Here is a 24,982-nt window from a genome sequence, read left to right on the forward strand (position 1 = left end):
ATTTAATAAGAAAGCACGGCTTCTTTCAAGTCCAATGTTTTGGTCATAATAAAAACCATCTGATGAATAAAAATACTGACATATTATTTAATTCTTTGTTTATTCGTTCATTTAAAAAGGTAAACAGCAGCTAGGTGCTGATAATTAAATGTACATGATTAGCAGCCGTTGCTGCCCATCAGTCTTGGAATGGTTAAAAGGCTATTTCCAAACAAATTTATGTCCATCATTCTACAGCAAGAAGAATTATTCAAATGGAAAACATTCAAGACAGCTGTCAGTCCTTCCAGGAGTGGATGTCCTCCAAGGTCAGCGTGAAACTGTAAACTCCCTAACAGCGACTTCTCAGGATCTTCAGGCCTCAGTTTGCATGTTAAATCTTAAAGTACATAAAAGTACAATTAGAAAAAAGTGAACAAGTTTTGTTTGGAAGGAAGGAAGGAAAAATCCTCTTATCTTTAAGAAGAACATGGCTGCACAGCTTAGATTTGCAACGTTGCATCTGAAAAATCCACAAGACTCCTATGAGGGGAGATGTTTGGTCATAATGCAGAGCTTTGGAGTTGTAATGCACAGTACTGTGTTTGGCAAAAAGCAAACACAGCACATCAGCACAACCACTTCGTACAAGCTGTCAAACACAGTGGAGACATGATGATGATGATGATCACAGGACCCGGTCACCTTGCAGTCACTGGATTGACCATGAACTCCTGGCTTTACAAAAGTATTTTAGGGTCAGATGTGAGGCCGTCTGTCTGAGAGCTAAAGCTACGCTGAACTTGGGTGATGAAACTGGACGATGATCCCAAGCAAGCAAGAAAATCTCCAACAGAATGGCTAAAAAAAGAGAAAAGAATCAAGTATTTGCAATGGCCAAACTTCCTGCACAACAATGTGAGAGATTGATAAAGTGATAAAGAAACGATGGTTCTGCAAGCTTTTGAATCATTGTGTTTATGTAGTTTTTCACAGGAATGCTTCTTTGTTTTGGCTTGGATTCTGTTAACTAGATAATGACACAGTGTTTTTATTGCATATGTTGTTGTTCAGTTCAGGTTCTATTGAAGTAATCTCAGAACCTGCTAAGGACCGGGTGATTTTCTTATTATGTCCTGATACAAGAAACCTTAGAGTCGAATGAGGGTGTACTTTCTTTCTTTACATGATTGTAAGGGTGTATGTCTTCCTGCTGCCTACTGCTCACACGGATTGTTCGACAGGTCCATTCATCAATCTATGCAAATGAAGAATATTACCAATAATGTATTTCCCAGATACAATGGTTAGGACTCAAAGTGCTCAGTGCACTTACACTGTGCGTGAGTGCTTGCAGAAGATATTTAATGTACCTAAATACAGACAGCGTGTTTCTCTGTACGTCTCTTTGTGTCGTTAAAACAAATCATCTCGTGTCAGCTTTGTTTGTTCATTTTTCTTTTTTTTAAAAGTGTGCTGTGGTGATTATTTCAGAACATCTGGCACTCACACAACCATGACTGTTTCCAGTCCCTCACCTCACTGTGGGGGATGTATCTGAGGAGGGTTGGGGGTGGGTGGAGCTGGCATCCTGTCTGAAGAAGACATTAGGTGATGAGCAATTAAGAAATGAGGATGTTGATGGTGTTTTCAGGGATATGACCGTTTCCTTGGCAATGCAGAGGAAATATGGGTGTTTGGGAGTGGAGCGAGAGGAAGACCCGCAGTCAAGACCATCTGTCTGCTGGGCAGGTAGAAGAAAGGACAGACACACAAACAGTGGATGATGAGAGATCTGGTTTGCTTTGTTCTACAGGCACCAACAGAAGAGCGCTGGCTCTGAAACAGCGCTCAGAATAAAGCGCTCTGCTGCTGCTGGGTTCAGAGTAGCAGCTGTTGCTAATTAGCAAACAGATTTCACACGTCTTTGTTGATAGTCGTTGATAGTCAAAGCTTGCTGATCGTGGTCTAAGAGATGTGCTGGATTAATATCTGCACAACTCAGCAACCTGCAGTTTTAGGATTTATGAGATTATATCACACGGTTCAGTCTTTCAGAAAGGGACACTTTCTTCAAGTTAGAAATCCTGTATTATCTGGGGTTTTTTTAGTTTTTGGATGAATTTGAGAGTATCTTACTACCAATTTCTTGCTTGTTCTCTTATAGTATTATGCTGTTGTGCTTCTTGGCCAGTTCCAAGTCATAAGAAGAGAACAAGAAGAACAATTAACAGGGAAATGTTCATTATTGAGCTTAAAGGTGCTGGTAGGCAGATACTTACAGCAGTTTAAGCACAGACAGATCAGACTAATGATATCTCAGTGTAACATCCTTATGTGCTTTTTGACAGACTTCCCACTGTGCTCACCAACTTTCACATCAGATCGGTGAATTCGTCAGAGAACACAGCTCAGACCTGATTAACTCTCATCTCATGACTCCGAGCTGCCTCAGGCTTTGCCTCAGGTTCAAACAGAGACCTCATCTATTTCTTATGAATGTTACATTCAGTTTCCCAGTGTTGAGCTCTCTCATCAGATACTGAACAGTTTGTCTTTGCATTGTGCAAATTGAAAACGTTTTGTAGCTTGATTGCATTTGTGTCATTAAGCTGAGGTGACTGCAAGTAAGGTTCACTTGAAACTGTTGGAGAGAAAACTGGAAAACCTCGCATCGCTGAGAAATTGGTGTCACATCAGCTGAGGGGCACAGGGTGTAAGAGGTGAGCTGACGCTGATGCTGCATCTGAATAGCTCCAGGAAAAAAGAGATATTGTGCAATGGAAAGCATAGCTGTCCGACAGGCAGGCATCTGGATGAGCTGCTTTACAGCTCAGACACACACAATCAGTGTCAGTAGCTGTATGCAGAACACATTCATTTGCATGGACACATACAGTTAATACCTCAATTCAATAATCAGAAATAAGCAGCAGAAATAAGCATATCAAACACCTGTTTCATTCTTAATTTGTCACCCTTCACGTGATTTAGCTGTGATGTTCATTAGTCATGTTTCGGTGGTTTTTGGTTAAAATATACTGATTCTTTAAAAAATTAAAAGCATCAAAACACACAAAACTAAACTCTAAACGGTTCCATGAAGGCACTGCCTATTCAACGAATCATAAAGTGGTGAGTGGCAACTGTTAAATATTGGTCAGAATAGTAATCCAACTCTTGGAAACCTGCAATCTGTCTGTAAGCCACCAGATGGCAATAGCTGTGGTTGCAATAAAAAGTCTTCCCATCCTATAGAGATCTATGGGAAAATGACTCTGTCTTAACCTCTGTAAACAACTTGCTGCAGACTTTATGGAGTCACTCACTCATTTGGGGTCATACTGAATAAAACATTAAATCTGTTTTGTAAATCTTGATCATACCTTGTTTCAGAATGGACGATCACATGTGGTAAAAAAAAAAACCAGGACGTCTGCTTGTTCACAACTAGTCAATCAAAAGGCATTAGCCAATGAGCTTTTTTTCTGTCTGTGGCTGTAGTATGGCATAAACATAAACGAACCAGCCGTCTTCGCTCCTTATTTAGGGTTTGGTCATCACACTCGAGGCAGTCATCTTTGGACTATACAAGGGCCACTAATCACAGCTAATGAGCGCGTGCACACTCCAGTTAGCATATTCTTTCTCACATTATGCAGCTGTTTTATTAAAAGCAAAGAAACTTGATTTGACTCGATTTTCACTTAATACCTGCTCGCTGCTCATTGCCATCACATTCCGAAGACTGTTCTTACAAGCTGTAAACTGAATGAATTGAATTGAATTTAAATTACTTCATTTTATTCAACATGACGATTTGCTGTCTCTCAGGTTTAGTGACCTGCTGAAGGGCAAAACGAGGAACATGAAGATGTCAGTTTGAATCTATTTTCGTTTATTTCATACGACTAATTTAAAAGTTAGAACAGGGTCTAACTGGTAATGAAAGAGTTTTTAATTTGAGACATAATTCAACATGTATCAGTGATGGATCAACTGAAGCTTGACCTGTACTTTGTTGCTATTTTATTGCTTATTTCCTGCTGTATTGAATGCACTCCCAAAACTGATCCCTGTAGAAAACAGCTAAGTGGCCTGGTGGCCTCGTTATTTTCATTCACTGACTCTTCTCTGTTCTTTTCTCCTGCTGCTGTCACATCATTGATGACACAACCTTTCATTTTTCTGAATGGATTTGTTTGCTTTTTATATTTGGAGTAAATTATGAGGATGGCACAGTAACTGTACTTTGTTATTGTAGCCCTGCAGCATTGTGGTTGTTTTCACTGACCATCATCTCTGCCATCCATCTGTTGTGTTGCAGGGATTTTCTTCCCCGTGGCTCTGGCATTGTGACCCGCCGTCCTCTGGTCCTGCAGCTGATGAACTCGCCCACCGGTAAAGCTCACCAAATTCCTTTGAAATTGCATAATGGTTTATCTTGACTGCTTCACTGACTGGCTAATCATATTTGATATCTACAGCTGATCAGACAGCTGTTCTATTTGTACAGAAATCTTGACATCTTGAAATCTGTCTTGACATTTTATTGGGAACTGTGCATCACTCTGAATACATGTGGTAAAGATGGCTGATTTGAGTCTGTTTATTCTTATTAACCAGTGACGCTGAAAAAGCCGGAGAGCTACTGTAACGGTGATTGCACTAGTTTTCTTGTGTCTAATGCTTTGAAATAAGTAAAAGGTATAAACATAATACAGTGTTTAATGAATTTATTACACGACCTGTCATAAAAACAAGAAAAGACAAGTATTTTACAAATGTGTCAAAGTCTGTCATCTGGCACAGTCTATTTCATTTAAGACTAAAAGGAAGGTTTTCACTTACTTCTGTCCTTTTAAGTGCGTCTCGATTTCCTAAAGTCAGCATGTAGTTGAATGAACTGCATCTTAGTTCACTTCACAGATTTACATTTAACATCTTTGTGTCAACAGAGAGTCCAGCTGCCTTTAATATTTTACTTCTATTCCAAAGGCTGCCACATCCACATCCCTCTTCATTCTCTTCAGACACAGGAGCTTCATTCTTGGCCAAACCTTCCGTCTCCTCTCATCACGTTCTTGGCCTTTATTTATTTATTTTTATTTGTTTGAAATGTAGCTGTTATAACATCCCCTGTCATTTTATTATTTGTTGCTGAGCCTTCCTGGAAAGACACAACACTTGGGAAAGTAGACAGCTTTTAACCCACTCTCCCATCACCCACCCAACCCTGGCTCCTCCTGGAGTCTAATAAGTCCCCCTATCCTCAGAGGAAAACCATCCGTGCACATTTGCCATTCTCTCTATAGACTTGCGATGACATCATCCTCCCGTTACCATAGTTACACGTTGTTACATTGATTCAGGATCTAGCAGAGAGTGTTTTCTCACAGCGTAGTCATGGTGCGAATCATAAATTACTTTGCGTTAATCTAAAATCAATACGTGGTCGCAGCAACCGTTACTTCATGAATCAAGCTCTAACTGAGTTATCTAACAGTTTTTATCTGTCTTAAGTCTCATCCAAGGACACATCACTTTGCAGCTGAGCGTCGTTCACTATGATCGACATTCAAAACCTTTAATTTCCCATGAACAAAAATCATGTTAAAAGGGTTTGATTCAACTCTCTGTTTACCGTCTTTGCTGTTCACCTCACCGGATCTTCTGATATTCTGTCACATTACTTTCATTTGTGTCTCACTTTTTTGCCGTTTCTTCCAGAATTCGCCGAGTTCCTGCACTGTAAGGGTAAAAAGTTTACAGATTTTGATGAGGTCCGGCAGGAGATCGAGGCGGAGACGGATCGCGCGACTGGAGCCAACAAGGGAATCTCCCCTGTGCCCATCAACCTGCGTGTTTACTCTCCGCACGGTGAGGCTGACGCAGTTTTATTCCACACACACTGAAGATTTAATCTGTGTGTAGAGCATCAATAAGTTTAGTTTTGAATTGGCTTTGTGTTTTCTCTTCTTTCTTTTCTTTTTTACCCTCACAGTGCTGAACCTGACACTTGTGGACCTGCCGGGGATGACCAAGGTGCCGGTGGGTGACCAGCCTGCTGACATTGAATTTCAGATAAGAGACATGTTAATGCAGTTTGTCACCAAGGAGAACTGTCTGATGCTGGCCGTCTCCCCGGCCAACTCTGACCTGGCCAACTCCGACGCTTTAAAGATTGCCAAAGAGGTCGACCCTCAGGGTGAGTTTACACACATGTAAAGAAGCTAATAGGAGTTTTATAAGTCTTTGAAATGATGTTTCATTTATAATTGCTCTTTGTATCATCCTAGTTATTTTTATACAGATGCACATAATGAAATACTGTTGGTAAATTTGCGTGACTGGGTCAGGTTTAAGGACCATCGGTGTGATCACCAAGCTGGACCTGATGGATGAGGGGACCGATGCTAAAGACATCTTGGAGAATAAGCTGCTTCCACTCAGGAGAGGTGCGTAATACCTCGACAGCACGCTCACACAAAAAGTAGCACCTTTTCTGTCTCCTTCAGGTCGGTCGCAACGACGCACTGTTTCCCCCTTGTGGTAACTCAGAGCTTTTCAGTGCTTCCAACATCTGCAACGAAGAACAGAAAAAGGGCCAAAGGATGTGGGAGAGCGTGTAAGAAATCAAAAGACAGACAAAGGGGTGAAAGAGAGGAAGAGCTGGAAGGAAAAGCAGGGGAAGGGGCAAAGAGAAAAAAGCAAAAACACTGTCTTGGAAAATAACTCGCATGTAATTTGTGAGCTGCCCTTTATTGCAATGTGCTGATGTGGTGCTTTTCTTTTCCATTTGCACTTGGTTAAAACCCAGGCATGTGCTTTGGAATATTTTCCATTTCCTTTGTTTTTTCTATACTTTTCCCCCCTCTCCCTTCTTTTTCTCCCCGTCTCTCTAACGCTGTGGATATGCACATTTACAAGGCTGCTGGCTCCCAGTTGCCTTAGTTATAGAGCATGAAACAGCTTTTAACTGAGTGATGCATGAGGAAGCTTAACTGGAGGTGAAACAGGATCCTTTTGACCTAACCTCTCCTGGTTATTTCGCCGCACTTCTTTTTTTTTTTTGTCTCTCTACGCCTTAAAAGAAGAAACGCATCCAGGAATTCTTTCTCTCTTTCTGGTTTTATGCAAATCCCTCTTCCCCCTTTTCTCTTCTCCTGTCTATATTCTTTTAAGTTGAGGTCTGAGGTCTCTTAAAATGTGGTTTAACATTATTAAACACATGTGAAACAGTTGGGTCCTTGGAGGGGCTGTTCAGACCTGAGGACATGGGTAGAAAATAAAAACCCAGAAAAGTTCAGTGTTGCTCTAACACAAGTCTGTATTATCTTCCAGACAAATTACAATACCCGTTTCAAGTCTGTCAGGAAACGATCAAAGGAGTTGGATGGTTTTCTCTAAATCTGTCAGTGTTTTAGGGTTTACTGTGAGTGTGGAGCTCTCTGTCTGCTTGTCCAGGTTACATTGGTGTGGTGAATAGAAGCCAGAAGGACATAGATGGAAAGAAGGACATTAATGCTGCAATGGCTGCCGAGAGGAAGTTCTTTCTCTCCCACCCGGCATACAGACACCTGGCTGACCGCATGGGAACTCCCTACCTCCAGAAAGTCCTCAATCAGGTGTGTAAACATGTGAATGTAGTGAGCCCATTCCTATGTATTCCCAAAACACTATTTCAGTTTTCTAGTGACCTTATTCTGATATTCTGACCTTTGACCTGCACAGCAACTGACCAACCACATCCGGGACACCCTGCCGAATCTGCGGGCCAAGCTGCAGAGTCAGCTTCTGTCCATCGAAAAGGAGGTGGAGGAGTACAAGAACTTCAGACCTGATGATCCGTCTCGCAAAACCAAGGCTCTCCTGCAGTGAGACAAAGCGCACACACACACACACACACACACACACACACACACACACACACACACACACACACACACACACACACACACACACACACACACACACACACAGAAATGTTAACATCTGCACCTTTTCCTGTAGGATGGTGCAGCAGTTCTCGGTGGATTTTGAAAAATGCATAGAGGGCTCTGGGGACCAGATCGACACGGCCGAGCTGTCGGGTGGTGCCAGGATCAATCGCATCTTCCATGAACGCTTCCCCTTTGAACTGGTCAAGGTGTGTGTCGGTTTTGAGATGTCAGGAAGTTATGCGAAGGGTTTATATGGCAGTTTGGTGTCTTAGAAACCTTTCGATTATATTGTACTTGTTATTGTACAGTGTAAATCCAGTGCTGTTCAAAAGTCTTGAGCCGCACCTCTTTTTGTGTGTGTGTGATGCTAGGAAAATGGGAAATAGGTTCAGGGCTTTGTTTTAAAACATGGGCAAACATACATAGAAATACAGTATATAAGGCAAAACAAGGGAATTTCTCCAATTCTAATGATCATATTAGAAATTCAATATTTGGTATGATCACCTTTATGATCTAAAAACAATCGGAAATGAAGGTAAGAGTTCTTATAATTTCTTATAGTATTCAGGATTCATACTCAGGCTTCTTGAAGGACATTAAAAGCTCTGTGGATGTTGATCCTACACTGCTTCAATAATGTTATGGTCCAGGCTCTGGGAGCCCAATCCATGGCTGACAGTGTTTCATTGTGTGTTTTTCTATCCAGGTATGCTTTTACTGTATTGGCAGTGTGTTTTGGATCATTGTCATGCTGAAAAATTAGCCACTCAATCAAAATCTGACTTTACTTTCCTGCATTTATAATTCGATCAGTTTTGACCAGAATCAAATTGATGGCTTAAATGCAACTACAGCAGGTTCAGAGTCTCTTCTGTGTTTTAGAGATGGCTGTAGGTCCTCGCCATCCTGTGTCATGTCTTCACTTGATTTTTCCCCCCCTATTTCTTAAGGATGTGACTTTTAGATTCTGTTCATCAGCTGATAGACTCCACTTGTCCAGTTCCCTCATATTTTTTTAAGCCACACTGCACACAATGCTGAGATATGACAAGTTTTTAGACATGGGAACTAATTATGTGTGCTTGAATAGGTCAGTGTTAAGCAGCTCAACAAACAAAAAACATTCTTCTGAAAATGGCCCTGGGACTGGGTCAGGACTGGACTGAAAAAGCAGCCAAAGAAAAACTGTGGAAGACCTTCAGAAAGCCTGGAAAACTCAAGACTACTTTAAAAAAATACAAGAAAGTCTATCTCCTTGTAAGCTAAATCTAAACAAATGAAGAGTGGCTCAAGTCTGTAAATCAAATAAATAACTTTGGATTAGCAGTAATGTTAGTCAGCTGCATATTTCATTTGTTCGGCAAATTAAGTTTGTTAGGGGGAAAGAAAAGTAGGTCTCCTCACTGGGTCATGATTTATCAAAAGATGCATTGCTAAAAAAAAACCCTCTATGTAACAAAAAGCAAGTGGCTCTTAGTTGGATCTCCAAACATGGACAGCTCACTCCAAAACAGTCTAGTTCGTTTTTGGATGAACTGTCTTTGTAATAACTCTGTGTCTGTATTTTAGACACTGTCGACAGAAAAAAGGTCCTAAAGTCAAGTTTCTCTCAGTCTCTTTAAATCATGACATTTCTCCCCTTCATTGTCCTGCTTTCCTCGCCAAAAGGAAGTGCCTGAGCTTCTTCGCCCGGACGTCTCCCACCTTACCTCTCACACTGTTTCTCTCACCCCATCACCATTTCCATCCACTTTTAAAGCCTCCCCTTGCCTTCTCTGTCCGCCTTCCACCTTGTATTAATCCTCGAGGTCTTTGCTTGCTCCCTCTGGTCTGGTTCATTTTCTCTCACAATATGCCCGTCCTTTCTCTTCCCCGCTTTTCTTCCCTGTCCTCTCTCGCCCTCCCTTTGAGGATATAAAACTTACTGTCTGTGACCAAGTTGCAAAAAAATAAATAAAAATGCAGTGTTGGTTTCCCCTGAGGTAAAAAAAAAAAAAGAGCAGGTTGCTTCCTAACCAGAAAACTTACTCAAAACACAGAAAACCCTCAAAGCCTGCCAGATACATTAGAAGCCGCAGCGAGTAGCTAGAAGTCAATTCATCATTATGTTTTATTTGCTTATGGTGCACGCTTCAGAGAAAATATTAAATTTTGAGTAAAAGCAGGGGAGAATGTGGCATCGCAGTAAATATCATGGAGATACTTGGACAAATATATTAAAAACAGATGTTGCAGGAATAGTCAACAAAGTGACATGAAAGCGAGCGCTGAGTTAGGGAGAATACAAAGTCTGCATGTGCATGTTTGACAACATCTTCCTTTCTCTGTCTGCCTTTCAGATGGAGTTTGACGAGAAAGAACTCCGCAAGGAAATCAGCTACGCTATCAAGAACATTCATGGCATCAGGCACGTCCGCCTTCCAGCTCACCCTCCACCCTTCCCTCTCTTCTTTCTCTGCTTCACCTCCCATCTCTTTGTCTCAGTCACATCTAACCTGCAACTACCCTCCTTGCTAATCCAAGACAGCAGTAACACAAATTGAGGGCTCTGCTGCACACTAAGGTTATACAATATACTTCAGCACAGGGTTGTTTGGGAACAGACGCAGCTGCTGACTGCTGGGTACCCTCGTTTTTTATGTGGTTGCACATTCATGCTGATAAAAGGGCTTTTCATCTCTGTACCTTATTTCTGGGATGTTCTTGTTCCCTCTTCCTGATGATGTGCATGTTTACTGTCTATTTTATTTCACCCCAAAAATTCGGCTAAGCTTTGATTTAGAGTTTTGTTTGTCAAAATCAAACTACGGTATATGGCAAAACTTGTGGGTTTATATATATACAGTGGGGCAAAAAAGTATTTAGTCAGCCACCGATTGTGCAAGTTCCCCCACTTAAAATGATGACAGAGGTCAGTAATTTGCACCAGAGGTACACTTCAACTGTGAGAGACAGAATGTGAAAAAAAAATCCATGAATCCACATGGTAGGATTTGTAAAGAATTTATTTGTAAATTAGGGTGGAAAATAAGTATTTGGTCACCTCAAACAAGGAAAATCTCTGGCTCTCACAGACCTGTAACGTCTTCTGTAAGAAGCTTTTCTGTCCCCCACTCGTTACCTGTATGAATGGCACCTGTTTGAACTCATCATCTGTATAAAAGACACCTGTCCACAGCCTCAAACAGTCAGACTCCAAACTCCGCCATGGCCAAGACCAAAGAGCTTTCGAAGGACACCAGGAAAAGTATTGTAGACCTGCACCAGACTGGGAAGAGTGAATCTACAATAGGCAAGCAGCTTGGTGTGAAAAAATCAACTGTGGGAGCAATCATCAGAAAATGGAAGACATACAAGACCACTGATAATCTCCCTCGATCTGGGGCTCCACGCAAGATCTCATCCCGTGGGGTCAAAATGATCATGAGAACGGTGAGCAAAGATCCCAGAACCACACGGGGGGACCTGGTGAATGACCTGCAGAGAGCTGGGACCAAAGTAACAAAGGTCACCATCAGTAACACACTACAACGGCAGGGAATCAAATCCCGCAGTGCCAGACGTGTTCCGCTGCTGAAGCCAGTGCATGTCCAGGCCCGTCTGAAGTTTGCCAGAGAGCACATGGATGATACAGCAGAGGATTGGGAGAATGTCATGTGGTCAGATGAAACCAAAGTAGAACTTTTTGGTATAAACTCAACTCGTCGTGTTTGGAGGAAGAAGAATACTGAGTTGCATCCCAAGAACACCATACCTACTGTGAAGCATGGGGGTGGAAACATCATGCTATGGGGCTGTTCTTCTGCCAAGGGGACAGGACGACTGATCCGTGTTAAGGACAGAATGAATGGGGCCATGTATCGTGAGATTTTGAGCCAAAACCTCTTTCCATCAGTGAGAACTTTGAAGATGAAACGAGGCTGGGTCTTCCAACATGACAATGATCCAAAACACACCGCCCGGGCAACAAAGGAGTGGCTCCGTAAGAAGCATTTGAAAGTCCTGGAGTGGCCTAGCCAGTCTCCAGACCTCAACCCCATAGAAAATCTGTGGCGGGAGTTGAAAGTCCGTGTTGCTCGGCGACAGCCCCAAAACATCACTGCTCTCGAGAAGATCTGCATGGAGGAATGGGCCAAAATACCAGCTACTGTGTGTGCAAACCTGGTAAAGACCTATAGTAAACGTTTGACCTCTGTTATTGCCAACAAAGGTTATGTTACAAAGTATTGAGTTGTATTTTTGTTATTGACCAAATACTTATTTTCCACCCTGATTTACGAATAAATTCTTTACAAATCCTACCATGTGGATTCATGGATTTTTTTTTCACATTCTGTCTCTCACAGTTGAAGTGTACCTCTGGTGCAAATTACTGACCTCTGTCATCATTTTAAGTGGGGGAACTTGCACAATCGGTGGCTGACTAAATACTTTTTTGCCCCACTGTATATATATATTTATATTTATAAAACATAAATGAGCTGTGCAAAGAAATCATATTTAATATATTTCCATTAGTGCCAAAATATTTCGGATTTCTATCCCTTCTGGTTTCTACTTCGTTCATGTATGTGTCTTTAAAATACCAGATAGATGTTTACCAGGATGTAAAAGCAAGATAAAAAAGAGTTGCTCTTCACATTTTGGTGTAAGAAAATCATGCTTCTGGTTTGAGTATGTTTTAAAATAAGGAGAGCTGAGCAAAACACAACAATTATGTGCAACAAACACTTATAAAAAAAAGAGTAAGATAACATGTAGACTAAACAGGATAATACAAAAAATCAATTTGTTTAAATGTGGATTACTGCACATACACTGCTTAACAGTTTTATTAAACCACCACTAACTTTAAGGTTAATTCCACAGCAGCCCTAAATAATATGGAACGCCAGGACTGCCATAATGAATTAATTAAATACACCATTAAATAATTAATTAAATGTGGCAATAATTAATTAAAATTGGAATTAATTAATTAAATAAATAGTTATGACACATGTAATTAATTAATTATTGACACATTTAATTAATTATTTATGTATTTCACATTTTAATTAATTATTGACACATTTAATTAATTAATTATTGACACATTTAATTAATTATTTATGTATTTCACATTTTAATTAATTATTGACACATTTCATTAATTATTGACACATTTCATTAATTATTGACACATTTAATTAATTATTTAATGATATATTTATTTATTTCATTTTGGCAGTCCTGACGCCTGGCTCTCATCATGAAATAATTTTATCTGTCAGCCTCACCCATCAAACTCAGGGGGCGGGGTTAACGCTGATCGAGTCAAAACCATTGCTTTGGCCTGGTGGCCATTGTTTCTAGCACACAACAACCGGCATGTGGAAGCTAACAGAACTGAGCTTTGAAAAACCCTGTTTGTGTGTTACCAAATACCGTTTTAATATTTTTTTAGCCGAGAATGTAGTGGTTGTGTCTGGTCGGTTTGTCAAGATACAGCCTCTTTGCAAAAGTGTTTCGATGATTTCGGAGATGTCTGCCCAGTCTCACGGCAAAGCGTGGGATAGACCCGCTCGCCTCGCAAGCAATCCCACCGACAAAGCGCAGGCCCCGGTACACAGCTGTAGTAACCCCCGCTGACTTCTTTTACTGAGGTTATATTTATCGATGTTTTATTTCCTGATGTTCTTATGTGTCCTACGTGTTTCAGTCGCCAATTCTGAATTATAACTAACATTAAAAACATGTTTAAGGAGGAGAGAGAGCAAATAAATCTGTTTAACATCTGATCTTTGGGTTTTTGTTCAGTAATCAGCGTGACCTGTATAAACACATAAAAGAGATAACGTTGGTGTTTCCGTCATGTAGTAACTGCTGGCTTTAACTGTACAAAGGTTGTTCGACACTATGAAACATATACAGACTTCATGATGTTCGGCTAATATTTTTATTGTGAATATTAATCATGCTGACCTCGCTCTGTACACCACGCAGCGAGGTCAGCATATCCACGATATCCTCAGCTCCATGAGTTAACACAAAGTTTCCCAGCTGACTATCTAACTGCCAACTATTCCAGAGACGTGAAAATATACAGCATAAAGAAAAGTGTAAGAGACTCAGCAGCAGATTAGAATAACAGTTATACATTTAATAAATCACCAAATGAATCCAAGAAACGAGCAAACCTGTTCCGACAATTTGAATTTGTATTCCCTCAGCTGCAGACTCGCTGCTGTTTAAATGTTTGAAAAGGAAGATTAGATATAAAAAACGTCAAACATAGACTCAGTCTGCCTTCACATTTGATATGAGGCCAGCACGTATAGTGGCCTCAGCAGGCTATTACTGAAATACACGTGCTATATCATAAACTATGATATAAACAGGGAGGTCCTATTAACATGTTTAGTTTTAAAGGACACCTTCCTGCCTTTAGTCTCATTCATGAGCAGTATTAGTTTTCTTCTAACATCCAGAAGTCTGCACAATGTGTTTCATAGTTTGTAACAAGCCTTTGACAGGTAAACATAACATGACCGAAAAAGCAAAAAAAAAAGAAAAAAAAAAGAGAGAGAGTGTTGACATAAGAAGAGAAAATTCTCTCAATTATGGAGACAGACAAATGGTTCATTTATGTTTGATGTGTGTTTATTCCTCCCTAAATATCGTCGGTGAAGTTTGTCATGCACGTCAGATTTTCCTGCGCATTTTTATACCTCTGCCAACAGAGAGAGAAAAAAAATCACATTCTAACAGACAGCTGGTGCTTAGAATACAGTTGAATAACTATTAAAAAACAGATGATATTTAGATGATAGTTCAGTCTAACACATGTGCCAGTGAACCATTAAACGTCTGTGAAACTATGCAGTTATGAAACGTAACTTTAACCTCAGCCAAACCGATTTGCTCAGTTGTAAATAAAACAGCGAAGTAAACGTGACCCGACAGACAGAACCTGAGTGAATGAAGTCCAGCGTTTAACCACTGAGAGCTAAAACTCAGCTGAGGTTTGAAAGCTGTGTGCCGGTGATTGGACATCAGCCGCTGATAAAGCTGTTCGCCTATAAAGTGCTCTGTAAGGAAACGAGCTCCAGCAGCTCTGCGCTCGGGGAAAACACTATATTTACTTATCTTGTGCAGAAAAATGCGCTGACATTGCTTTATATCGAGCACCGGCTGCCCAGTTAAACTGTGACTATCACCAGGTAACTAGGCGTGTTTCTTGAATTAGCAGCAGGTGTTAAACAGCTGACAGATGAGGAGGAGGATGCATGCAGGTAAACTGAGGGTCTGTTGAGCTGATCGCTGGTTTCGTGAGAAAAATGTCAGCTCGTTCTTTATGTTACAGAAGCACAGAGACACAAGACCAGGCGGAAAGAGACGATCGTTCGGTGAAAATGAGAATCTGCGAATGCAACATGTGGAACACGGAGAGTGGAATATGTAAACAAACCGGTTAACGTACCCCCCTCTGTGCACTCTGCATGCTAACTGTTAGCAGAGCTAGTGAAATCTCTGAAAACATCTGAGCACTTTTGCAAACATGTTCTATGTTGACAACCTGACCAGACATACGTCGCGACATTCGCGGCTAAAACACTGTTAAAAGTGTAGCTGGTGACAGAAAAACGGGGTATTTTAAAACTACACCACCACCATTGCTGCTTGTGATTTGATCTGCATTCTGGGATAACTGGCTGCCCCAAGTCTACACAAGCAATCGATTTTCTAGGATCGACCTGTTTTGACTTACTTTGCACGGCAACCAATCAAATGTTAGAGAAGCTGCATGGGCAGCGTTAACCCCGCCCCCTGAGTTTGATGGGTGAGGCTGACAGATAAAATTATTTCATGACGAGAGCCAGGCGTCAGGACTGCCAAAATGAAATAAATAAATATATCATTAAATAATTAATTAAATGTGTCAATAATTAATTAAAATGTGAAATACATAAATAATTAATTAAATGTGTCAATAATTAATTAATTACATGTGTCAATAATTAATTAAAATGTGAAATACATAAATAATTAATTAAATGTGTCAATAATTAATTAATTACATGTGTCATAACTATTTATTTAATTAATTAATTCCAATTTTAATTAATTATTGCCACATTTAATTAATTATTTAATGGTGTATTTAATTAATTCATTATGGCAGTCCTGGCGTTCCATAAAATAACAGTACTGGTTACTGTATAATCCACCAATATAAACAAGCTCTTTAATTGAAATTATATAGTAAAATTATTGTTGTTATCCTTGAATTTTCAAATTGATTGTTTTATTATAAAAAGCTAATAAATAGTAAAGAAAATTATTATTTTTATCAAGATGACAAGTTACAGTTCTTTTAGTTAAATTGTTTTTAGTTTGAAACTATTTTTTAAAAAGTCTTTGCTTTTATGACAGGTGCTTTATTACATTTGTTAAGCCCTGTATGTAAAATACTTGCTGTGATGCTTGATTATAAAAGGTATATGACTAATGTGAGTGACACGACGGCCTCTTTGGTCTAAAACAATAAAACAATAACTGAATATTTGCTGTGTAGGATCACATCCCGGTTCCTTGCCTTTTCTTGTCTTTTGCTGAATTTTTGGCAGAAGTGGAGGGTAAATCTTTATAATTAACACTCTCCTCTCTACCCAACCCTCTTTATTCCTTCTCTTTTCTTTCTTTCCACCAACTCCTCCTCCTCCTCTCGTCTTTCGGCCCTGTGGCTGCTTCTCTCTGTGTCGGGCAGAACTGGCCTCTTCACCCCGGACATGGCCTTTGAGACCATTGTGAAAAGGCAGATTGGGAAGATTAAAGAGCCTTGCACCAAATGTGTGGACATGGTCATTTCTGAGCTAGTCAATACAGTTAGGCAGTGTACCAAGAAGGTAAAAAAAATAAAAGCTAGCACTTTTTTCCTTGCTTTCCATCTCTTCAGTCCCTCTGCTGTTCGCTCCCTTTCACTCTAACCACCTGACTCCCTCCAGCCCTCGCTGCTGTTGGACAGCGAGGGGACGCCTGGAGCGGCAGGGTGGGCTGCTGTACGCCTGCCTGCCCTACCTTACTGTAGTACCGTGGAGGGTTTGGCTGGACAGGCTGGCTGTGGTAGATGGTTGTGCTGAAGAAACAGAGTGGGGACGCTGAGCGATCATCAGAATACGTCTGCCTTAGAAAGCTATCAGAGCATTCAGTGATGCTCGGAGTAAACTGATGGGTAACATCACGAGGGCAACACCCTTTCCACCTTTTCTAGTGCAAGCTAGACAAACACATACACATAAAATCCTGTCTTTCATTTCGAATACCTGGCAGGCGTATTGGATGACCTCAGTATCCGAACTTTCTCGTGTGTGAGATTGCAGCCGTGCACCTGCAGCTGACGGGAGCCATGACAATTACTGCTTAACTTCATGCCTCAGGGGCTGCACTCTGAGCGAAAGATGAGAGAAAGCAGGGCCAAAGAAAAGAGCAGCAATCTTTATCCACGCGGATCGGCTGTAACCAAGCAAGTTCAAGAGCGTGACAACGCTGGGATGATAAATATCATGATCGGACTCCCTCTGGAAGTCAGAGGAGAGCTGGGTGGAGAGGGGTTCGACACCAGGGGAGATCAGGCTGTTTTGGCTGGAGGTTGGGGTGCACAGCTGCGGTCTCGTGGTGTGTTGCTTGGAGTTTTTGGCTGGCAGAGTCACGCAGGCTGGGAGCTCTTTCTATTTCTTTCAGTCTCCTCCTCGTCTTCTTTGTTCATAGAGAGAGGCTCCAGCACTGTCCTGTTTTAGGATGGCTTTAGGGGGAAACCAAATGTCTCACTTGCACTTTCTTCCTTCTGTGCTGTTTATCCCCCCCCCCCCCCCCCCCGCCCCCCCCCCCCCCCCTCTTGTCTTTGTCATCTTCAATCTGTTCTCCTGCTTCATCTCCAATTTTCACCTGCCTCATCTGTTTACTGCCCCTCTCCCTCACCATCTGTTCTCACGGCTTTCTTTTAAATTGGTCTCATCTTTTTACTGTATTTCCTTTCTACCTCCACTTACAACTCTTCATTCGATGCTTTTAATTTTCCTCTTTCCCCACCTATTTCTTTCGTTTTTATTTCTTTCCTGCTCCTTTCTCTCTCTCGTACTGCCTACCTATCTCTACAGGACGGGGCTATTCACCCCCGACCTGGCTTTTGAAGCCATAGTGAAAAAGCAGATCCAAAAGCTGAAGGAGCCCACACTGAAGTGTATAGATATGGTAGTGAGTGAACTCACCTTCACCATACAGAAGTGTAGCCAAAAGGTAAAATGTTAAAGAGAACAAAGCCACTTTCGTTATCTCTGTTAATCTTACAGGTAAGGGTAGACTGATAGCTGGAGTTTTTTTTTTTACCCATACTTTATATGAAGAGATATATGAGAGACAAACAGTATTTGTATCCAAAAAACACCTTGTATATTATATTTATTGGTTATAAGGAAGAAAATCATTTTTTAATGCAATGACTGGCTAAAATAGCGCCAATGCTATATTTTATACATGTTAAATAATGTTATATGAAGACTATGCATAAAAAGCTACGTTGCTGTGCTAAAGTCTTATATCTTTATATGGGAAAAAGGTGCAGCGATTTATTGAAACATGTACAAACATATGTGGCAATGCAGAGCTCGTACAATACTAATGACGTCAAAAGGCTGCATAATTAAATGGTACCACATGAGCCACATTGTGCTGCTCTGTAAAGAGAGTAGTGCACAAGTCTGATGCTCCAGAGACTCCACTGACTACACCGTAATCAGCTGTGATAAACATAATCAACAATTACAACGTCTTTGATTAAAAAAAGCATTTTTTAATTAAAAAAAGACACAAAACCCCCCAAATTAGGACATTTTTAAGTGACATAAAATGTTGAGCAGTATTTGTAAACCGACCCACAATAAATAAAGAATGAATGAATGAATGTAAGTTTTGAAACACACTAAACTTTAATCAGCACTTATCAGTCTATCCTTGCTCCTTATGTAACCACGTAACCTTTATTGTAACTAAACTATGGTTATCATTTGGTTTTTTTGTCGGTTATAACCGGCCTTATATTGACAACCAAGCACACCGCATGTTAGACAACTTTTTGGTTTTTTTCCTCAGTATATTTCATGATGTCTAAAAACCGTTTGATTTAACCGGATTAAAATCACACCTTTTCTGTCTCTGTCAGTGTGGTTCAGTATACCGGAGTGACTGGTTGTGTACTTCCACTCATTGACTAACTGACGTGATTCGAGCGTCTCTTTATTTCTTCTTTCATTTCTCTTTCGTCCTCTCCGTCCCGTCGTCCTGCACAAACCTTTGAATGGCTGCTTCCTCGCTAAGTGACTGACCAGCACAGAGTAGCAGTGCCGCCTCCTTTGGATTTCTCTTCACTGTCACGCTTTTGCAGTTATTTCACTGTATCAAAAAGATACTGTAACATAATACCCAGTGTTTGGGAAAATCCACAAAGGGGGTCAGTTTGAAGTCTTCCCACACCTCCCCGTCCCCCACCCTCCACCCTCCACCCTTTCCCTGCTTCTTTGCATTGCATGCCAGCCTGAATCTCTTCTCTCCACTGTTTTTTTTTTTCAGTGTCAGTTCTGAAGTCACTGACCGCAGCAGCAGATTTTGACAGATCGTATCTGTCGTCAAGTTGCGTTGCATCTTTCTACCTGCATAAATTATCTGCTTCCATATGGCGCACGTAACTTTTCGCATGAAATGCTTCTCGTCAAAACAGTCTCCATTCGTAACGGCACAGTGATGCCGTTGTTAGTTGTGTGTGCCTTCTAAATAAAATCAACATTCTGATTGGGAGATATGCTTCAGATATGCACCCTCGGTCCTCTAAAACAGCAGTGTATGCTGTGTGATGTTGAAAAGCCTCATTATTATTGGCAGTAGGACCTGAAAAAGTCACTTATTTAATTCAAATACTGGCAGAAATTATTTAAAATGTTTCTTCTTTATCGGTGTCATCTGCTCTGTCAGTGGATCAGACCTGGAAGGCACTAAATAAGCTCCCAAACAACGAAAGAGGCCAATCGGTACCTACTCACTAACCCAAAGATGCACTGTAACTTGCACGAAAGCCTTTCTTTCTCGTGCTGCGATTATTTGATTTTCTTTGCTTTTCTCTCTTTCCTCACACTTCTCCAAATGTGTTTGTGTCACATTGGAGACCCACCAACGTCTGCGTTCGTGGGTTTTGCAATGAGCTCATGGAAAAAGACCCACAGTGTGCTGGGAAAAAGAAAGCTTTTTCTGCCAGGAACATTGTTTATTCTGTGTTTGTGGTGAAAAAGAAGAAAAATCACAGACTTTGCTCTATTCTCTTGCATTTGTTACACGGTGGGAACGAATACACATTTGGCACGTATTATTTAATCTAACACAAGTCAACACCCACTCAGGGTGAGCAGTGACTAGAGCTGAGTCTGCGATAAACCCAGACCCCCTCAAACATACCGTGTTTAATTGTGTTTCTGTATTTTGTTGTGTTGTGGAACTGTGTGCTGTGGTTCTGTGAGATTTTTTTTTAAAAATTTGTTTACTGAATCTTGTACATTGACGTGTGACAGTGTGTGCATGTGTTGGGATCTGTGTTTGTTTTTTTGGGCTACTTACCTACCGTTTTCTGTGCTCACAGCTGGCTCAGTACCCCATGCTGAGGGAGGAGATGGAGAGAATTGTCACTCAGCACATCAGAGACAGAGAAAGCCGCACTAAAGGACAGGTAAAGCAGACAAACAGTGTGTACGGTGTAAAGTGTGTGTGTGTGTGGGGGGGGGGTGGTTGTGATGGTGTGGTACGTTTGTGTAAAACAATGATATGAATGAATTGTTTTGTCCTGGTTTAAATCAGTGTGCATCCTGGTGTGTGCTGGAATTTGTCATTGTTCTATATAATAACCGCATCATGATGTCTTAGGAAGGAAAGTGCTTTGTTGTCTCTTAAAGTTGTGATATTTTGCTTTCATGAAGGCAGCTGTGAGATCTTTTTACTGGTCTGTTTCCAACTAGTGGTCCATTATCTCAAAATTTCCATGTCTGCAAACCATTTTCAGTTACAAGCTGCTCCTATTTAGTGCTTTAATCTTATTTCATATTCATTTTTTATGGAGAATATAATAATTTGTAATGTAGAAAGTATTTCTGCAAAGAAGCAGGGGCTTTTAACAGTTTGTTCTTACTCACTTCCTGCTGAAATAGTTTTTCTTAAAGTATATCAGTTTAATTTTACTTATTGACCAATCACAGTGCTTAAGACTACAAGTCACATTTAACCATGAATTCATACAGCGCTTTAATCTAAACACTTTACCTAAGTCACATACGCCCAATATACACCCACCAGCCACTTTATTAGTTGCACCTTGCTCGTACTGTTCTAGACCCAGTTTTCCATCAGAACTGCCTTTATTGTGTGTAGCAGAGATTTACTAACATGCTGGAAACACTCTTCTGAGATTTTGGTCCATTTTGATATGATAGTATTACACAGATGCTGCAGGTTTGTCAGCTGCATATCCATAATCCCTGCTCTGTGCTCTGTGGTCATAAAGGGATCGACATAGTCACCAACAGCGCTCATAGTTTCTATGATGTATATATAATGATCAGTGGCAGCCGATGTGGTCTACTGCTGAAGCCCATCTGCTTCAAGGTTTGATATGTTGTGCATTAAGAGATGCTCTTCTGCATACCTCGGTTGCTTTCCTATCAGCTTGAAGCAGTTTGACCATTATCCTCTGACCTCGAGAACCAGCAAGGCATTTTTAGCCAGAGAACTGCTGCTCATTTTCTCTTTTTTTGAACCATTCTCCATAAAACCCTAGAGATGGTTGTGTGGGAAAATCCCAGCAGATCAGCAGTTTTTGAAATACTCAGACCGGCCCATCTGGCAACAACCATGCCAGATTCAGAATAACTTCAATCACCTTTCTTTCTTATTCTGATGCTCATTTTGAACGTGAATAGGTCTTGACCATGACTGAATTAAATGAAAGGGTGTACCTAATGCAGTGGCTTTTGAGTGAGTTGACCTAGCCAGAGCACTCTAATGAAGCCCATGTAGGAACAGGAAGAACATGGAAACTTCCCATCTGGGTTTTGAATCAGGAACTTCATGCTGTGAGGTGACAGTGTAACCTCTGTGCTGCCTCGTTCCCCTATAATTTTCACTGAACACTATGACCTTTCCAAACATTTCCGTACACACACACACACACACACACACACACACACACACACACACACACACACACACACACACACACACACACACACACACACACACACACACTGTTACGAGAAAGAAGTTTAAGAAGTTAAAAGAGACAAACTACAAGAAATGATGTTGCATTGCTCTGTGTGTATAGTGATAATAAAGATTATTCAGATTCAATGATACATAGAAAGTACCTCAGATTTAATTCATTGAGTGCGGCTGAATTACAAAATGAAAGCTGGGGACCAGGGCTCCAAAATATGATATATAAGTATAAAACTGACTGTTTTACTCTCTCTGTTCAGGTGTTGCTGTTGATAGATATTGAGCTGTCCTATATGAACACTAACCATGAGGACTTCATCGGATTTGCCAAGTAAGTTTAGAAATCTGCTGCCGCTACAGTGGAAAGTCTTTACTACTTAAGGTCAAAGTACAGTATCGCATGTTTTGTTCTGCAGTGCCCAGCAGAGGATCAACCAGATGAGCAAGAAGAAAGCAGCCGGCAATCAGGTACTCCGATCACTAACAGGCAGGCACGCTGTCTGTACTCTTGCAGAGCTGTGCTGTTCACTCCAGGCCTCTTTCAGCTGCTGTAACACGATGATTCCACTCCTCCAAATATGTTTTGTCTGTTGGCAAGCAACGTGCCAGCTGAACTTTATAAAGTTTTACCCTAAGGCTTAGCTCTGTTAGCACTCAGCTCTTGTGTTTTCGCTCATGGTAAATGTTGCACGGCTATACGGTCTATGGTTACAGTGGGCAACAGCCCATTAGTTATACAATGCCACAACCCTGTGCTGCTCTTGTACACGTTACACAATAATGGACAACACTTGTGTGGTCATGAAACAGCTTGTCCTTTTGGTGAAAAACCATGATAGCTCCTGCGGTTTAAAGCTTTAAAGACAACAACAGTTATTACCTTTCCACCCAATAGAAAGCCTTCTAATAAAAAAAAACAACACAGTACAGTAACTGAATATTTAAGTGTAATGGCTACATATTTATGGTTCGGTAACAGCTTTTGGATGACGTTGCTTTTTTAAAGTGTTTTGAAGCGCTTCCTGTGCATTCTTCTTCTACTTTTAGCATATTTTTATTTTACTCTCTTTTTCTTCTTCTTCTTCTTATCAGCTCTATATGTTTTAGTATCTGTCATTTTGTTGCCTTGAGTTTCCTCTGAGTGTTTTCTTCTTTGCTCTCTTTCGTCCCTTCCTCCTTCTCTCTGTGGCTTTTGCACTTCAGGATGAAATCATGGTGAGTAGTGTGGGGCTGTGATTCTGTGCATATCTGCAGGTGAGCATTTGTATGTATGAGCTCATATGCATACACGTTACATATATCAGGATTTATGTGTTTATAAATGTTTAAACTTGTATGTCTTTTATGTATTTTAGGCTGTAATTAATAGTGGATACATGAGTGTGTGTGTGTGTGTGTGTGTGTGTATGAAATAACATTCAGAGTAAGTGCTAGTAGATTGGCAGGTGGCTGTAGTTAGAGATGCTTGGCTGTTTCCTTGTTCTCCTTTTTTTCAGCTATGTCATCCCCACAGAAACACAATTACATTTCAGGGTTGTAAATATGCCATAAAAAGCTTTTGTGCACATAAAAAGAAGTGTGATTCTCTGTTGTATAATGTTATTTTGTGTGTGTGTGTGTGCGTGAACCCCACATGCATCTTTCAGAAAGGCCCAGTTTGGAGATGTTCAGTGTGGCTTTGGCTCTGCAGTTGATTTGCTTTGGCAGTAAATAGATGCCCCCCAGCAGTAGCTTGAACTACATGAAGAGGGAGTCACACGTCTAAAGAAGCAATAAAGACAAAAGACAGAAAAGAAGAGAGTCTGAAAAAATTCTGATAAATATTTTCCCTCGAAATATTGATCAAAGGGGTCTTAGCGTTCCCCTGCCTCTTCTAAATTCAAAGTAACACAGAAGGCCAGAGGACATGAATACCTGCAGACATATGGCATCCCTGTAGTTGTCACTGCAACCACCCAGAGAAGGGTCAAAGGTTAGGGGCACATTGTAAGCAAAGTGGTGAACTTAACATCCTGTTTATAGATGGATATCATTGGCCCTTAAAGACCCTGAAGCTTCTGCTCTTCTCATTCACTGCTGGTCTGACCTCCATGCAGGGAAATTTAGGAGAACATGAAAGTAGAAACTCAACATTAAAAATGTTTCTGAAAACACCTCTGTGTCTTAGATAATCTTTCAAATATTACAAATCCTTTACAGGCCACCAAGTTATGCTTAAAGCTAACAACACGTTATGATAGATCCTCATCTAAATGTTCAAGAAGTATAAACTTTTTATAGAGATTAATTATTAATTATTTAAATGTAGAGCAAGTCCCTCATGTAAAACTTAAAACACGTCTCATTAGACCTCCTTTTATAAGGCAAAACAGTGACAAGACCTAAAGGCGTTGACTCTATAAGAACAGGCTGATAGCCAGATTATAGATTATTTGTCTTTTCTAAAAAAAAAAAATCCCAAAATACTGACTCTAAGTAATCTGATTACTTGTAAATTTTCCAATGTAATCTTGTTACATAAGTACAGTGTAAACTGTTACATTTAACTGACTCTGGACAAATTAATTTTATGTGATTGGCGGACATTCAGTTTACACCAAGCATGTTTTCCTTTGTTTATTATATATATGATATATTTTTCAGTTGCATTTAACCCCAAATTACTACTTTATATTTATGAGGGCAAAGAATTATGTCTTTAAGTGTGTGCTGTGGACCCTTATTGTTGTCCAGAAACCATCAGAAGAGCATAAGTGAGTTGAATTGTT

General features: G+C 40.5%; 1 protein-coding gene across 7 annotated transcripts in view; it reads left to right on the forward strand.

Annotated features, from left to right (window-relative positions):
* Nucleotides 1-24,982, forward strand: part of dnm1a (dynamin 1a) — a 55,673-nt gene that overhangs the window by 8,430 nt on the left and 22,261 nt on the right. For 5 of the 7 annotated variants that reach the window (XM_085413974.1, XM_085413971.1, XM_085413968.1 and 2 more), the window contains exons 2-14: nt 4,307-4,380; nt 5,710-5,859; nt 5,984-6,187; nt 6,339-6,437; nt 7,447-7,607; nt 7,714-7,856; nt 7,993-8,128; nt 10,265-10,332; nt 16,675-16,813; nt 20,590-20,676; nt 22,475-22,545; nt 22,631-22,682; nt 23,418-23,429. In XM_085413974.1, coding sequence (XP_085270100.1) covers nt 4,307-4,380; nt 5,710-5,859; nt 5,984-6,187; nt 6,339-6,437; nt 7,447-7,607; nt 7,714-7,856; nt 7,993-8,128; nt 10,265-10,332; nt 16,675-16,813; nt 20,590-20,676; nt 22,475-22,545; nt 22,631-22,682; nt 23,418-23,429 — 1,396 coding nt within the window. The remainder of the gene's footprint in view (nt 1-4,306; nt 4,381-5,709; nt 5,860-5,983; nt 6,188-6,338; nt 6,438-7,446; nt 7,608-7,713; nt 7,857-7,992; nt 8,129-10,264; nt 10,333-16,674; nt 16,814-20,589; nt 20,677-22,474; nt 22,546-22,630; nt 22,683-23,417; nt 23,430-24,982) is intronic. The other 2 variants (XM_085413969.1, XM_085413973.1) reach the window with 1 other exon arrangement.

This window comes from Rhamphochromis longiceps, linkage group LG7 (assembly GCF_057381845.1).
Source record: "Rhamphochromis longiceps isolate RC_006_pf linkage group LG7, R_longiceps_female_GT1.1, whole genome shotgun sequence".
Taxonomy (NCBI): Eukaryota; Metazoa; Chordata; class Actinopteri; order Cichliformes; family Cichlidae; genus Rhamphochromis; species Rhamphochromis longiceps.